The 16,433-nt window shown below is 37.7% G+C and overlaps 1 protein-coding gene across 1 annotated transcript in view; it reads left to right on the top strand.

Moving 5' to 3' along the window:
• Window positions 1–16,206: 16,206 nt before the first annotated feature.
• The window catches only part of TRPS1 (transcriptional repressor GATA binding 1), a 203,414-nt gene continuing 203,187 nt past the window's right edge, over window positions 16,207–16,433 (top strand). Inside the window, exon 1 of the mRNA XM_032222259.1 lies at window positions 16,207–16,363. Within this exon, the coding sequence (XP_032078150.1) occupies window positions 16,327–16,363 (37 nt within the window). The 5' untranslated portion in view covers window positions 16,207–16,326. The remainder of the gene's footprint in view (window positions 16,364–16,433) is intronic.

Raw genomic sequence — 16,433 nt, 5'->3', positions numbered from 1 at the left:
ACACTCCATAGCTTTCTATTTTTCAGTCTCCATATTAGTCTTTGCACAGCATCACTTCCTGGCCCGTGATTTCATATCAGTGGTTCAAACTAATTTATGAAAGAGAGAGAAAGAGAAACTTAATACCACCAGAGTTGCTGTAGAGAAATGACCTTTTTTTTTTTTAGCTTTGTTGTATGTCACCCAGATTCACTTTTGGTGAAATGGGTAGCTATGTAAATTAGGTAGGTAGGTAGGTAGAAGACAGACAGACAGACAGAAAGACAGACAGACAGACAGAGTTCTGTGTTGACTTCTCTTTTTGCTCACATCAATAATACATTTCAAATCTCAGGAGACCGGATCAATCTATAACTGTCCCCATCCTTAAGAACAGCAGTAATACAAGCTCTTTATGCTACCATCCTGTTAGTCAATTAAGCGTGCTCAGCAAATATATGCCTATTTCTTGTATTATAATTTATTGGATTTGACAGACGAAGAGAAACACTTAGCTGATGAGAAAGCAGGATTTAGGGAGGGCAAATCCACCCTGTATCAGTGTGGTATATTACAATTCCTAATGTCTGGGCAATACCAACCCTTATACATTGCCTACACTGACATATAATCCACCTTCGGCAGAGCTGTCCTTTATGTCAGTGGACCAATGACAACTTTTTATAATTAGATGCTACAGATCCTATAGGAACATACCCAATTGAATGTGATGGTGCTGCAAAGATTTTAATCTGTTGAGGATTGAAACAGGATGGCATTCTTGCATCCTATATTCAATATCTAGGTGGACTCAGTGATAGTTTCCTTAACCAAAGAGGAATCCCACCTTCCTAAACTTAGCAATAGGCATTTGCAACATTGCTGTAGGCCAGTGATGGATGCAGTGCTCAGGAGAAGTTCGTGGGTCTTAGCAGATTTGTCTAAGGAGTAAAGGTTTAAAATCAATTGTTCCAAAAAATAAATAAATTTTTATCAGGAAGACTTACCTACGATAGGGGTGGGTTGCTGCCGGCATTACTGCTGGTTTGCTGTGCGCATGCTTTGCGCGCAGTTGCTTGCAAATTCTTCTGCGCATGTGCAGAACATTAAAAACGGAGTAAAAAACATGCCGCCAATGGCATGGGCGACTGGTGAACTCTTTTGGGGGTGTGGCCAGCTGGCTGTCCCTACTGGTTTGGCAACCCAGTCCTGGTTTCCACTATCAGTTCAGCTGAACCGGTGCAAACCAGTAGCAACCCACCTCTGACCTGCGACAAACATCAATAGCAAATTGGAAAGAATAAAATCAATCAAGTCCCTTCTAATTATATAATTTTTAGAGACCTTAGAATTTGGTAAGGGAAAAAAATAGAGTCATCTGTGCCAAACATCTATTTTTTTTTTAATTCTAAAGGTCAGGTGCATACCTCCTGCCATCAAGCTTAGACATTGTCCTATCCAAGTTTTTATAAGCATTTTTTTTGGGTCTCATGACGCATCTCAAATGTTTTAATTTGGACAGAAACTGATATGAGCACACTGGAAGCAAGAATCCACATTAGCCATCCCTCCAGCTGGCTTAAACTCTTTATTTTCCAATGGCTCACTGGTGTCATTGATTCTTTTAAATGGTTTTTCATCAAGGAGTAAAGTAAAAATACTAGCTGATTGCAGCCTTTATTGCAGCTTCAGGCTCTACTCTGCTGTCCCTAGATATAAGGAGAGCTAAGTGCTTTTGACATTGGGTAGTATTTGGGTGTTATTATCAATTCATGTTGGTGAGTTTCAACTTAGAACCTTTAATATCCACCATTTTGTTTTCTGAACACACTGAAATACTTTTCATTTGACTCATTTCAGTATGGTACATGGTGGGAATTACAACTGAATTTGTGGTTCCCTTGTGGCTCCAATGAACCTGCATCCCAGACCTTAATTCATGCACTTTTTATTCTCCTTTGACAGTAATTTATGTGTAGACATATCCTAACTACCTGTTAACATATACTAGATATATTATGAAGGAATGCTAATATGTTTTCTAGTGTCAGATTGGACCCTTCCAATCACCAATTAAACATTTTCTTATTTAATCCTTTATGCTTTTTTAATCTTAAATCTATAGGTCAGGGATGTCAAACTCAATTTCATTGAGGGGCACATCGGGCTAGTGTTTGGCCTCGGGCAGGTGGGCATGGCCAGCTTGACATCTCTTGTCGGGAGCACCTGTGGTGGCCCAAGTGCTTTGCCAATGAAAACCAGCTCCCAAGCTCTATTTTCGGCCTCCTGCAGCCCTCTGCCAGTGGAAATAGAGCTCAGAAGGGGTGCACAATTTCCATTTTTGCTGGCAGAGGCACCATAGGACAGTCCTTCAGTTTTTCCAGCGCAGCCCCCAGGCCAGATCTAAGCATCCTGTGGGCCAGATCCAGCCCCTGGGCCTTGAGTTTGACACTCCTGCTGTAGGTCATTTGTAAAGAATACACTGCTTTAGTTGTATTTGGTCACTGCTTCTGTTTTTTTTTTATCTTGCAGGTAATTATAGTAAGATTTATTATTATTTTTGCAAAGATTGTGAAAGGAATGAAACATGGTGATGAAAGACTTTCCTATATTGCATTACAGATACATTAATAAGCTAGATCATTTTGTTGTGGATTTGAAATTATTGATAGATAACTGAATATTTAATTAATTTGCATTTATATGGATAATATTAATTTTGATGCAACATGCCAACTAATTGTGTATGTCTGGAAAAAAGGAATGTATATAAGATCAGTTTCACCATCACCACCACCACCATTCAAAAATGTTTGTATTAATTAACCTGTTTGAATAGATATGCACGGAGAGATTATGAGTATTTCCAATAGACTAGTGGAATTTGACTTTTGAGAAGGAAGTGTCTTCTGAATTGTGATGTTCATTGTGTGTGCGGCAAAAGTAATGTAACTCAAGTGGAGAAAGGAGTGTCTCAATTAGACAACTGGAATAATGGTGGCGTTTTTTCCTTAACATTATTAATGTGCCCTAAATAATTTCCATTGATCTATGTCAATTAGGCAGATGAATGAAACTTTCGGCTACTGATTTTTGTGTTTTTTTCTTTATGGAACTCCCTCTTGGCAGTTTAATTTAGGAAAGGATTTGCATAATGTCGTGAATATGTACACATGAAATATTTCTTAGTTCTTGGCTTGGTTTACCTGTGTGGTAGATGACATGATAGAATTTGTAGAGGCAGGAACACTTTACAAATTGAAGATGGAAGATATCATTCCCAATTGCTCCTTTCTAGTACTTGTTGCAAAAGTTAGCACAGAAAATAATACTAAGGAAAAAAATACCCATAGACCTAATAAGAAAAATAACCCTCAAAAACAACAACACAGAGTTAATAAAGTTCTGTATCTTGTTGTTCTAAAGGCAGTTAATTAGTGTTTAAATTGTACTTTTACCTGAAAGTTTTCACTGCCCTAGATATTGTTTTAATACTGTATTTAATACTGCATTTAGCCACGCGGTGGCTCAGTAGCTAAGATGCCAAGCTTGTTGATCAGAAAGGTCAGCAGTTCAGCGGTTCAAATCCCTAGCGCCACGTAACGGAGTAAGCTCCCGTTAACTTGTCCCAGCTTCTGCCAATCTAGCAGTTCGAAAGCACGTAAAAATGCAAGTAGAAAAATAGGAACCACTTTTGGTGGGAAACTAGCAATGTTCTGTGTGCCTTCGGCATTTAGTCATGCCAGCCATATGACCATGGAGACATCTTCGGACAGCGCTGGCTCTTTAGCTTTGAAATGGAGATGAGCGCTGCTCCCTGGAGTCAGGAACGACTAGCACATATGTGTGAGGGAAACCTTTACCTAATACTGCATTTGTTCTGTAAGTTGCCCAGTGAACTTATGTGTGAAGGTGTGTAAAATAGCAAAACTGTAGTGTAATAAACATATGTAGAGTGTTTAGAATGAACTTTTTTAGGAAGAATCCTGCATTATTTCCTGCTTTCTGCTCTTTTGAGCTTACTTATTTTCAATGTAACAACATACATATGTCTCTAGCTTTTTTGTGGTTGTTGCAAGTGGTGTAATAGTGTCAATATTCTTTTTCTTCCTACAAAAGACTATGGAGTCCCTCTGTGAATGCAGACAGCTTCATGTCTTTCAGAGTCACGGTTTTGCATTTTCAATACTGAAAATTAGTTTAATAAGGCAGTGAAATACAACAGTTGGTTTTCAGGATCAGCGTTTTTCTCTGATTATTTCAGCCTCTATTACCAGAAGGCATTTACAAAGTGGGCAGTGATAAGGTTCAATCCTGCCCAAATGAAAGACAATGGGAGCTTTGCCACTGATAAATATCAGTTTGGTGTTCATTATGCCAGAAGTATATGACTCACTGTAGTTCCATTACTGATGCTTATCGATGTGGGAATACAGATAACTAATCGCTCTACTACAGCATTCCTTTCATGAAAAGCTCATGTGTAGCTAGAATGTGTAAGCAAACAAGTTGACCTCCTTGGCAAAACAAAAACGAATCTACTTTTTCTTTGGGCTAGTAAAACATTGAAAGAAACTAACTTTTGATGCCCTTCTACCAACTCAAGCTTAGTATAGCAAAAGTAAATTAAAATAAAGGAAAGGGGAATCCTACTTATTTTTAACAGTCATTTCTAGATGGAAGAATGAAGGTTCAGTTTGATTTTGAAATTCTTTGGTATTTTAAAAGTGGATTTCATAGAAGATTTAACATATTTATTAATTACATTTATATTCCACTGGTATTCAATGAAGAACATTAAGTAGTTCACAGATATACATGGATACAGTTAAAACAGCCATTGTAAAAATTAGGAAAAACAGGTTAAAACTAGGTTTCGCAAGGTTACGGTATTATTACTATTACTTGTTAAACTTTACTAACCTTTTCTAAGGTTAATTTGTGGTTTGGATAGTTATTTGTACCTGCTGTTCCTTTCAGCTTTCTGATATATTGGTACTATATTACTACTAGTGATTATTATAGTGTAAACTAATATTATGGATCCGTGATGGCAAACCTATGGCACGTGTGCCCAAAGTGGCACGTGAAGCCATATCGCCTGTCACACATGGCCCTTGCCTGTTTCTCTTTCTGGTGTCTGATGCAAATGCGTGCATGATAATCAGCTGTCTGCATGTACAGCAGTGCCAAAAAACAATGCGTGCATGTATGCCGGCCAGCTGATTGCATGCACGCCAAAACCTGGAAGTTCAGCTTTTCCGGAGCACAATCCTTTGTGCGTGCAGCAGTGCCAAAAACTGGCCTGCACATGTGCTCCAGCCAGCTGATTGTCAGGCCTGCATGCGCGCTAGAACCTGGAACTTTGGCTTTTCCGAAGCACGGCCCCCGATGAGCACATGCACAATGTTTCCACGCAATCTTTTTGGCATCACGTTCGCCATCACTATTATAGATTGTACTAAGTGGCATCTAAGTGCTTCAATAATATATGAAAGGGCTTTGCTCCATATACTGTAAATGCTTGGATAGGCTGTTATTAATTTTGTTTAAAAAAACTAAGGTTTATTATGGTTAAAGATTAGGGGCAGAAGTGTTCCTTCACGGTAAAGCAGCAGATTAGGGAACATGCCAAAGATATTAGTTTTTTGGTGGTTAAAGTGCCTTCCAGATGCAAAGTTGGTTTTGTCCATGATCAAAATCAATTAGGCACATCCCAGTAAAGAAAGGGAGGTGGAGGTTGAGGTTAAAAAATTGCTGCTGCTTTATCCACACGATCATCCATACAGGTAATCCTTGATTTACTTAATTCATTTAATAAGCATTTGAAGTTACAACAGGCACTGAAAAAGTGACTAATGGCCATTTTTTACACTTACCACCGGTACAGCATCCCCATGGTCATGCAATCAAAATTCAGTTTGTTGGCAACTGGCATGTATTTATGTCCTAGTTTCATATGATCACTTTTTGAAACCTTCTGACAAGCATAGTTAATGGGGAAGCCGGCTTCACTTTGACAACTCTATTATTAACTTAACCACTGCAGAGATTCACTTAACAGCTATGGCAGAAAGGTCATAAAATGGGCCAAAACTCATTTTAAAAATTGTGAAATGAAAATTTTGGGCTCAATTGTGATGGTAAATTAAGGATTTTTATTATTTAATAGCTGTGCTGGCTCAGTGATTAGAATACAGTACTGCAGGCTACTTCTGCTGACTGCCGGCTGCCAGCAGTTCAATCCTCACCAGGCTCAAGGTTGACTCAGCCTTCCATTGTTTTGCTAAAATGAGGACCCAAATTGTTGGGGGCAAGAGGCTGACTCTGTAAACCGCTTAGAGAGGACTGTAAAATACTGTGAAGTTTTATATAAGTCTAAGTGCTATTGCAATTATCCATACTTAAGTTTTTCAGAGTCACCTATTCAGATGTAAATATTTGGGGGGTTTTGTCCAGTGCCTGCAATATATAACAAATCCTAGTATGTAAATGAAGAACATTAAATGGGCTATAGAAGGGAAAGTGTTTTTTTTTTCAGCTTTCCATTATTTTTGCAGAGTGGTAGTCATTGACATAAATATCCATCACTACATTTGTTCTTGTTATTGATATCTCCTGAACAACATGGTTATTAGATTTTTTAAAATTTTTAAAAATGTTATTTCATTCTGATTCACTGCCAAATTTTGACTGCTCTACAGTTTTTGAGACAGCCTGTGTACTTGTTAATCTCTCTTTGAGATGTTAATAGACTTTTATTTCATCCAAGACCAATAATTATGTTATGTCTGCAATTCTCCCTGTAAGGGGAAAAAGAAATCATCATCTTAGTCATCATTATTATGATAATAATTACAGCTATTTGCATGCCTTCTACTAGAGTAACTGTAGGTGGCTTTGCAACTAGCTAAATAACACAAAGCAACATCCATGAAATAAGATTCATCTTCCAATCTTAAAATGCCTATTGCTTTTTAGGTTATGTTACTGAATAATGTTAAAGTGGGGAGGTGAGATAATGAGTTTGTAACTGTTATAAAGAAGAGCAATCAGTCAATCAATCAATCAAACAATATAGAATTGGAAGGGACTTTGGAGGTCTTCTAGTTCAACTCCCTGCTCAAGCAGGAGACCTTATATCATTCCAGAAAAGTGGCTATCCAATCTCTTCTTAAAAATGTCCAATGATGAAGCACCTACAAACTCTGAAGGCGAGCTCTTAAGTTTCTTGTATCTTTTTTCCCTTTTCTTCATTGTATTTTCTGCACTTTTCTCCTTTTTTTTTCTTTATATTTCAATGTTTGTCTTTTATCTATGTAAAAACTTTCAATAATTTTTTTTAAAAAAATGTGTTTCTGAATACCTGCAGGAGACATAAAATGGGTTTTCTCCTTAAAAAAGGCTTTAACAGAACTCCAAATCTACACCAAAAGCTATGCGAAAATGTTGATTTGTTTTCTGGGCTCAACACTTCTTCTGTGCAAAGTTCTAGAGGCAAAATGGACAGCTTGTAGTCATTAAAACTCCATTTGAAAAGAGTGAATGAGAATAAGCACAAAGCCTTATACTTTGACATTTTACAACACTATTGCTAAGATAAATGAAAAGACAATAAATAAGAACTGTCTTCCGATGAGGAAGGATTGCATTAATTGTTTTTTTGTTAGGATAATATCCAATTCCTGAATTCTGTACCCTTGCTGAAACAAAATAATGTCAATTTCCAAATTTTTTTTTTTATCTGAAAAAATGAATGAGTGTTGCATTTTACAAAATAGGACATCATCCTTTATAGGTTCATGCCTTTTTGCCAAGCTAAGATGATAAGCTTTCACTGAAGATGGTCCCTACACGAGAGAGCAGAACCACAATAATTACAACCAAATGGAATACCTTTTGTGCAAAAGAAAAAAGAAAAGGGGAAAAAAGAGAGAAAATTCTCCTTATATGCAAGGAGGGAAACATAATAGATGTTCCCTTTTTTGCAAAGAACAAGAAACTAGGAGGGGGGGGTAACTTCAGTTGGGGGGATAGCTTTGTAGGGAAATACTGTGGTTTCCGTCTCTTTGAAGTCATTTGCCAGGCAATGGGCACAGTCAGAGGTCTTCAGATGATTCGGTTCCTCAACTCTACTTGGTTTTCATTTTAGCTACAGTATAAAAACTGGAAGGTTCTCCAGAAGCAGAGTACGTAAGTACTCCTTATTTTGCAGTTTATATTCCTCCTTTTGGCTTTCAGTGGTATTTATTTTATTCTCCAGGATGGTCTTAAAAGATTTCTGTGATAAGCTAAAATTAGACGTGTGGTTTCTGCTTGAAATCCATTCTCTTAAAATCTCATGGATCCATTCCAGAAGCTTGGGTGTCTATTAGTTTACTTAGTTCTTTTCAGAAATCTGGTGTAATTCATAATATACCTGAGACTCATTTTTGCCTCTGTAAAAGTTTTTCTAGTATTTTTGTTATAGTCCTGCTCTTAAAACCAACAAGTCCCCAGTCCACAAAGCAGAGTAAGGTTAAGTGATCCTGTGAAAATGTTAAATGTTGGGAACATAAGCTAGTTTACTAGGCACAATCTCTGGAGCTTTGTGGGTTACAGAGAAAATGGGGGAAAACATATTTGAAATGCTCCCAGGTTAATAATGATTTATTAAAGTTGTATGCTACCAGACTCTAAATGATTTTTGAATGGGTTGGGCACGTGTGATGCGGTTCAGTGACTTTAACCTACTCATTACTGGAAAACAATTAAACTTCCTACACATCTCTTGCAAGAATTTCAGATTTCTGCTTGTAGCAATTCATGTATTTCTCTTCTATGCAATTTCTACTTGTTTTGTGCATTTTTTAAATTAGAATCTCATCACTGCTTCTTATGTTAATGAATTGAATAAGTTAATTATGTGTTGTGTGAGAAATGCTTCAGTGGATTTCTATTATATTGTACGTTTCTGAATATTCTCTTTGAAAGGTAAATATATGGTGGAAGAAAAGGTTTTTCTAAGCTGTTTTTCAAAACTATAGTTTTCCTTAGAAGTCTGTGATAATTCCTCCCTCAATTTGTTAATTTAGCAATTGCTTCTATTTTTTATTTTACTTTACTTTTTATTTTATTTTTATTTAAAAATAAGAATGATTTGAGATTTAGAGAGATTGAGAGAAGCTGATTTCTAAGAACAAAGCAGGATGCCATATATGAGATAGCTATTTATTGAGCTTGTGATTCTTAATTAACAGTTTTCATCCTCTGTCTCAATTTTTCTGGTTTAGATACAAGAATCTTCTCAGTGATGTCTCATTTATAAAAGGGGGGCAATCATGTTAATTTCATGTCCACAGTCTTGCTTGTTTGAACAGATTATTTAGTTGCCTTTTTTCCTACTTCCAAATTAATTTGTATTATTATTTTTTAAAAAGTGCCTAAATTGTATTTTCATTGAAAGCATTTCAATTCAAGCATTGATATATGAAACAATGCTGAGATGTGTTACTATTTTTGAAGAAATGCAAAGCCTGTTGGGAGAACTTCAGAGCTGTTTATCATCACAGTGTGTTCAGGATATTACAAAGAGAAATTTACACCTAAAACCATCCTTTAAGCATTTCCCTTTTAATAAGTTTGTCTAGTTCATGACTGTGTTTTTCATTCCCTTTACAATATATTAATTCCATTAGGAATGATCCATTTTCTATTGGACTTTAATGCTGAAGTTGATGGAATACATGGCTTTTTTTTGGTGAGATTAGATAGTGGTGACAATTGTATCTAAAACCTCCAAGTTCATAAGACAAGCCTGAAATTTTATAATATAAAAATATTTAACAGAAATAAAGTAGATTATTAGAAGGAGATTTATCTGTTTTTCTTGTTCTTTTAACTTGAAAAAACTGGAAAAAAACTTACTGTTTTTGATAGAAAGTGCATCTTCATTGCTTTATTCACACAGACATGTGCACACAGATAGAATGGTTTTTCCTACCTTCTCTGGCAGACCCTGTAGTCCGAAAATAACGTTGGTTCCAATTATTACAATAAAATTACACCATATGGTGCCAAATGAGCACAAAACTGTCCACAGTCAATTAATCAAAACTCAATTCCCTGGAATAGTAGGGAAATATTAACAGCTATGGATTATTCAGAGCCGCTGAGAACTCGGCAGCTTCTGTGGTATTGTTTTTACCCTGATCTAATTTGCTTTTGGGATGTTTGCAATCTCAGTGAATGATGCATTAACTTCAACAAAGTGGAGGGAACTCAGTTTGCAGCTAGTTGGAAACATTTGCACTTACAAGTACATGCAATTTCAAGGGCAATTGAGAGCAGGGTGACACTGTGTGGTTGAAAGGCACAGTGTCATGTGACTACATTGCTTAGCGACAGCTGTCCACTCAGTCCTAATTGTTTTAGCCTAAAACACATGGGTTGTTTAGGGCAGGAACTGGAGGTGGGGATGTCACAGGGCTGCTGAGGGGATGGTGGTGGAGGTCAGGGGACAGCCTCATGTAACTTGAAGGGAAGGGCAGCACTATGGTGTGTGAAAAGCCTGAATAGGAGGCCACAATGTGTGCGGGGAAGACCAAGAAGGAGGCCTGTGGAATGTCTGTGTTATATGTACGTGTGAGTGTAAGAAGACTGAGGAAAGATGATTCAAGCTGCATGTGATTGCAGGAAGGTCAAAAAATGGGGGGTGGGGAGGTATGAGCACAAGACATCCATGCTCATGCCGCCCCACCGGTATGAGCTGGTGTGAGCTGGTGTGTGTGTATGTGTGTATACACAAAGATAGGAAGGGTAAGGAAAAAGGGTATGCAGTGCATGTGAACCTAAGAAAGCCAGGGAAGGATTGTGTGGAATGTGTTCAAGTACTGGAAGGCTCAGGAAGGAGGCCACAAATGGGTGCATGCATGTGAAGGAAGGCAGGAAGGAGGGTGGTGTGTGTGTGTGAATGTAATGTGACTGTGAACGAAAGGGGAAGGGAGGACAGGACATGTTTAGTGTGTTTTAAGGGCAAGATGGCTACCAAGTGCCCAAATTCATGCAATAGATTAGCACTAGTGAATTTTTTAGGAAATTTGCCTGTTGTGTTAAAATGTGCCCACGTAAAGAAAACTATTGTATTTCAGAAAATTGACATTTTTATACCGCCTAATGTTTTTAGAACTTTAGGACTTCCTGTGGGAGGAGCCTGTCGCCGAAGGAGCTCAACGGAGCCCCTCTCAGAGTTCTGGTCTGTATATCTAATTAAGATCAATAGATATCACCCCTTTCTGGCAGAAAGGGGCAGGCAGAAGCTCAGGTGCTAGGATTTATTCGTAGTTCACAGCCCCCTTTCTTTTTTTTTGGGCTGCGAGCGGAGAAGAGATCCAGCGTAACTGAGCTCTTATCTCCAACCAGTTCCTCGCAGCTGCCTTTTTGCAGCCCTAGACAGGCGACCCCCCCACTCAGGACAATGATAAATTGTTTAAAGCAACTTAAGCTAACACGAGCGGGTCTCACTCCTGTGATGTTTTTTTTTTAATAACTATCTAAACACCAGCCTTGTTTTTACTTTGAAACTTCTCTGCGCAATTGGGATACAAAATGGCATTTTTACTGTGTTGGTGATTGATGACGTAATTAACCGGCTTTATCTCCCCGGAGACTGCTACTCATTAACAAGCAAAATCTACAAATAATTTATTGAGAACTGACCAGCTGAAGACACTGTTTATCTGTTTATTCTCAGCTTTTATCTATAATGCCTCCCAGGTCTAAGCAGGCAAAAAAATCCCCCCCGCATGTGCTTAAAGAACTTGTTAGTAAATCGCTGCCTTTGTCTCCTACACCACCTACTGGAGATTCCTTGACACAGGAGCTTTTCTTTCAAATAATTAATGACTTTAAACAAGAAATTAAAGAATTTGTGCTGGATTTATGCGATAAAATACAGACTAAAATTGCCCAAATAAAGGCGGATATGTTTGAAGTTACGTCTACTTTGACAGATTATATCGAAGAAATGGAGACTAAACTGGAAACTTTGGAGGGGGCTAATTTTAATTTGACTTCTAATATCCAAGCATTACAACAAGAGATTAGAAATACTCAAACACAACTTACAATGATAAATTATAACAGAAAGGCGTCTGCAATAAGAGTCAGAGGACTGCCCGAAAAGAAAGGAGAGAACTTGAAACAGATGTTTGTAGAAGCTTTCAGCCAAGCGGTGGGAGGTCCGGGACTCAATTTTGATTGGAATATTCGAAAAATCTATCGCCAGAATTCGCGTGTAGCAGAGCAACGACAGCTTCCAAGAGACATAATTATATACTTTTTCACAAGAGAATCCAGAAATGCGATCACTCAAAAGTTTTACAATAACAGGCTCCGAATCGATGGCCATGATTTGTTTGTCTTTAAAGAAATCCCGCTCCAGATGCTGCAAGCAAGGAGAGGCTATACTTTTTTTAACCCAAGAACTTAGAAATCGTCAAATACAGTATAAATGGGAAGCTCCAGTTGGAATCACAGTTACATTTGAAAATTAAAGATTTCGTATTAATTCTGTCTCGGAAGCTCGGGACTTTTATTATAAAACTCTGAAGGCGGGGCTTCTTGACTCACTCGGAAACGCGGAAGGACAAGGTGAAGGAAAGGCAAGCAGCAAGTCACTTGGTTACAAGAAGGAGGGAGTTGTTCTCCCCCTACTGGAGAGGCAGAAGAGCGGAAACTGAGGATTCAGTCATATTTTCAAAGCAGCGGGACACGTGGTTATAAGGGAGAGGGTAGCCTTCTCTTTCCGAAAGGGCAGAAGAGTAAAGAATATAGATCCAGCGATGTCTTTAAAACACTTTCTAAGCTTTTGGACTGATTAAAACTTTAGGATTTCTGTTTGGTATGAAATGGTAAAGCTGTGTACTGATGAGGAATGGAAAGAAGCATTGTTTATTCTAGACAGATATTATACGGGACTTTTACAAGACTTATTTGAATCTCAATCCAAACTGCGCATGAAGTGTTTTCTGTGAGGAAAGCGGGGACTAAGATTTATTTGAATTGCGGTTTGGGATGAATGGAGTTGGGAGGAGTGGGGCAGAAAGGAAGGTGGAGCGGGATATTGATGAAGGGATCTTGGGATTGAATGAACTGGTATGGATTTTGGGCACACATTTTACGGATTTACATGCTTGAAGTATAACATAAAAAGCTCAGGATTTTAAAGTGAAGAGCGAGATCCTAATCTTATGCAATTTGGGCTTGGGAGGAATGGAGACGTGAAACGAAGGGTAGGAAGATGAGTAGCGAAAGTATGATTAGACTGCTCTGTATTTGAAGATAAATTGATTTTTGTATAAACTAATATTTGAATATAAGGTTAAGAAAGGCTATCTGGAGAGTCTACAGGAAGATGGGGGTAAATATCAAAGAAGTAAGGGACGAGGACAAAATATAAATGGAATGATTCACACTGTTTAAATTTTAAGAATGATGGGAGGCTGAGCATAATGCAAAAGATTTTTAAATTTTTTTTTTTATTTACTTTTTCGTCTTTTTTTCTTTTTCGGAGTGTTCTTTTTACTTTATTTTCATTATTATTGTTAATAAGATATTTTGAAGGTGAATGGTACTGAACGGTGCCGGGTGTGGGACCTGGGAAGTCGGAGGGGGTTAGGGAGGGGGGTTCATTGGGGGTGGGTGGGCGGGTGGAGATATAGTTTCAATATATAGAATAAGAAGAATACACTTGTATACTGTTGATCCTTATATTTTCTTTTTATTTTTCTCTTTTTTTTTCTTTTTGCTTTTTTCCTTTCTTTTTTTCTTTTTAGCGTAACTGAATAGATTAAGGAATAGAGAAATGCACCATAGTGAGAAGTAGAGGAAAGGAAGAGGGAGAAGTAAGGAGGGAGGAAGAGGGGAATGTAAGGAGGTTGAGAGGGGAAGGAGGGTGAGGAAGGCGAGAAAGGAAGGTAGGAGGGGAAAGGGAAGTAGGAGGGGTGATCGTTGGAGGGAGAAAGGAAAGTTGGAGGGGGAGAAGAAGGGGTGTATGAAAGCGATAGGTTGGGTTTATGAGTTGTGTTTAGGTTGGGGTTTTTCTTTTCTTACTATTATATTATTATTATTGCAAATATACAGTATATAAGTGAATGTACAAAATTGAAAATGAAAATGAATAAAACATTTAATAATAATAAAAAAGAACTTTATGTGGATCCAACTGATAGAGCCTAGTGGTGGCCTAGAGGTGAAGACACTTGCCTGCCATTAGGAAGGTTGAGAATTCAATTCTAGGTAGCAGAAGGTGTTTCTCTCCTAGGGCGCAAAGAAAAAAAAATATCTGCAGCAACCTTCTCATGGCATCAGGAAGGGCATCCAGCTAGTAAACCCCATTCAGTTGGCACGATGCTATTGTAATCCCGAATTAAGAGATTACAGGGTTGTAATAACTTTTTTATGTGGATCCAACTGACATATAAGAGAAGACTCAGTAGACAAATAATACCAGATTAATACCAATACTTGCTTTTCATTTATTTCCTAATATGAAAACCTATTTTAGTGACTACAATTAAAGGTACAATAGGGTACAGTTCAGTGGTGGGTTGCCAATTTTTTTACTACTGGTTCGGACGTGCTCCTGCACGCAACTCTGCTGCACATACGCAGAAGCATGTGGTCGGATGGGCAGAGCCTCCTGATCCAGGCTGAACTGGAAGCAACTCACCTCTGGTCCAGTTGTCTGAGTATTTCATTAATCAAGTCTGATTTGGGTCAGGCCTCCCTGTATACATTTGATAAATTTTGTCTTCCTTCATCACAGATTCTAGAGAAAAATCATGCCTCATTCAAAAGCAATTTCTGAAGACCCCCTGTTAAAAATCATTGATGCCTCTTAGGTCTGTAGTATGATCAGTCGGAGACATATAATGTTGAAATGGAGAAGATTTGGAACAATTTTGAATCTTCCCAAAAGGGGCCATCCTTTTAGTTGCACCACATCTGAATTGAAGCCGTGGATGATTAACCTGATATTTTACACAGTTATGTAAGAGACCACTGATTACTGAAAGTATTTGGAAACAGTTAATTGCAGCTATATTCAGTTATTGAAATTAATGGGCTCTTATTTTGTCATATTGGTACATGTCATGTTGGACAACTTTAATCATGAAATCCGTGAAACCTCCAACCTTTGCTATTGCTGGTTCACCCTGTCAGAAACATAGACAGCCACTTTTTAAAGCTGGAGCCCGGTTTTGCTTCCAAATGTCTTAACTTTTCTCTGTTATTCAAGACCTCATAGTAAGGTGGTTGTTATGTCCTTTGTTATTCAGAACTTGATTCTGCTGCTACTTATGCATTTAAGATGGTAAGCACCATATTTTAATGGTACAAATGCAATTTCTATATGAAAAAAAATTGTGTGCAGTAAGTTGAATAAGATAACTTTGTGTGAGATGTTTAAGTTACAAGTTTAAAGAGGTATGCAAGAACGAGATGAAAATTTAGAAAGTATCATTTTGGTTTAAGACTGATCTTAAGTCCCAAGCTCTGAGGTATGGGAGTGTCAGAGAAGTAAAGTTGTGATTTGTGGCTGGTTCATAGAAGATAATAATTTTGACATTTGAGGTTTTCCCTTCAAGAATTAATGAATCTATTTATTTATTTATTTAATTTATTTAGTTTGTCGAACATGTACGAGATAACTGATATAAGTATAAACATGGACATGAACACAGGAAATGGGGACAAATAAATGGGGACAGTAGGACAGGGATGGTAAGCACGCTGGTCCGCTTATGCATGCCCCCTTACAGACCTCTTAGGAAAGGTGTGAGGTCCACACTAGACAGTTAAAGTTATGAGGGTTTGAGGATGTAACAACAGAGTTGGGTAGTGTATTCCAGGCATTGACCACTCAGTTGTTGAAGTTATATTTTCTGCAATCGAGTTTGGAGTGGTTTACCTTGAGTTTGTATCTATTGTTTGCCCATGTATTATTGAGGTTGAAGCTGAAGTAGTTAGTAATCTTTAAGACTGTTTTGGAGAAAATAAGGAAAGGATTGAGCAAATAAAAAAGTCCCTGTGGGTTGCTAATCTGATTGTGGTACAGCCGTAATTTTTGCTGTAGTATATAGAATGCTGAATATTTTTTTTCAATAAAACCCTAATCATAAATGCATAATTTAGGGGAGACTCTTTTTTGTTTGTTTTCTTTTGCAGATGTGCAGATCAGCTCTCAGAATGTCTTCTGTGTCTGCTGTGTATCTTCTAAGCCAGTTGTGTTAGCCTTCCAGCTAATTGACTAATAGAATTAATAATAGTAAAAGCAAAACACAACAAAAAGCATTGTAGAGCCACATGCCTTATGAAGTCAATGCTGGGTATGATTTTACAAGTATGTATTTTTTTTAAAGTAGAAATGTTAACTGGAAAACTTCTTGGCACGCCATAAAGCATTGTGCAAT

Source organism: Thamnophis elegans, chromosome 8 (assembly GCF_009769535.1).
Source record: "Thamnophis elegans isolate rThaEle1 chromosome 8, rThaEle1.pri, whole genome shotgun sequence".
NCBI lineage: Eukaryota > Metazoa > Chordata > Lepidosauria > Squamata > Colubridae > Thamnophis > Thamnophis elegans.
This window is presented reverse-complemented; position numbering and strand designations above follow the sequence as displayed.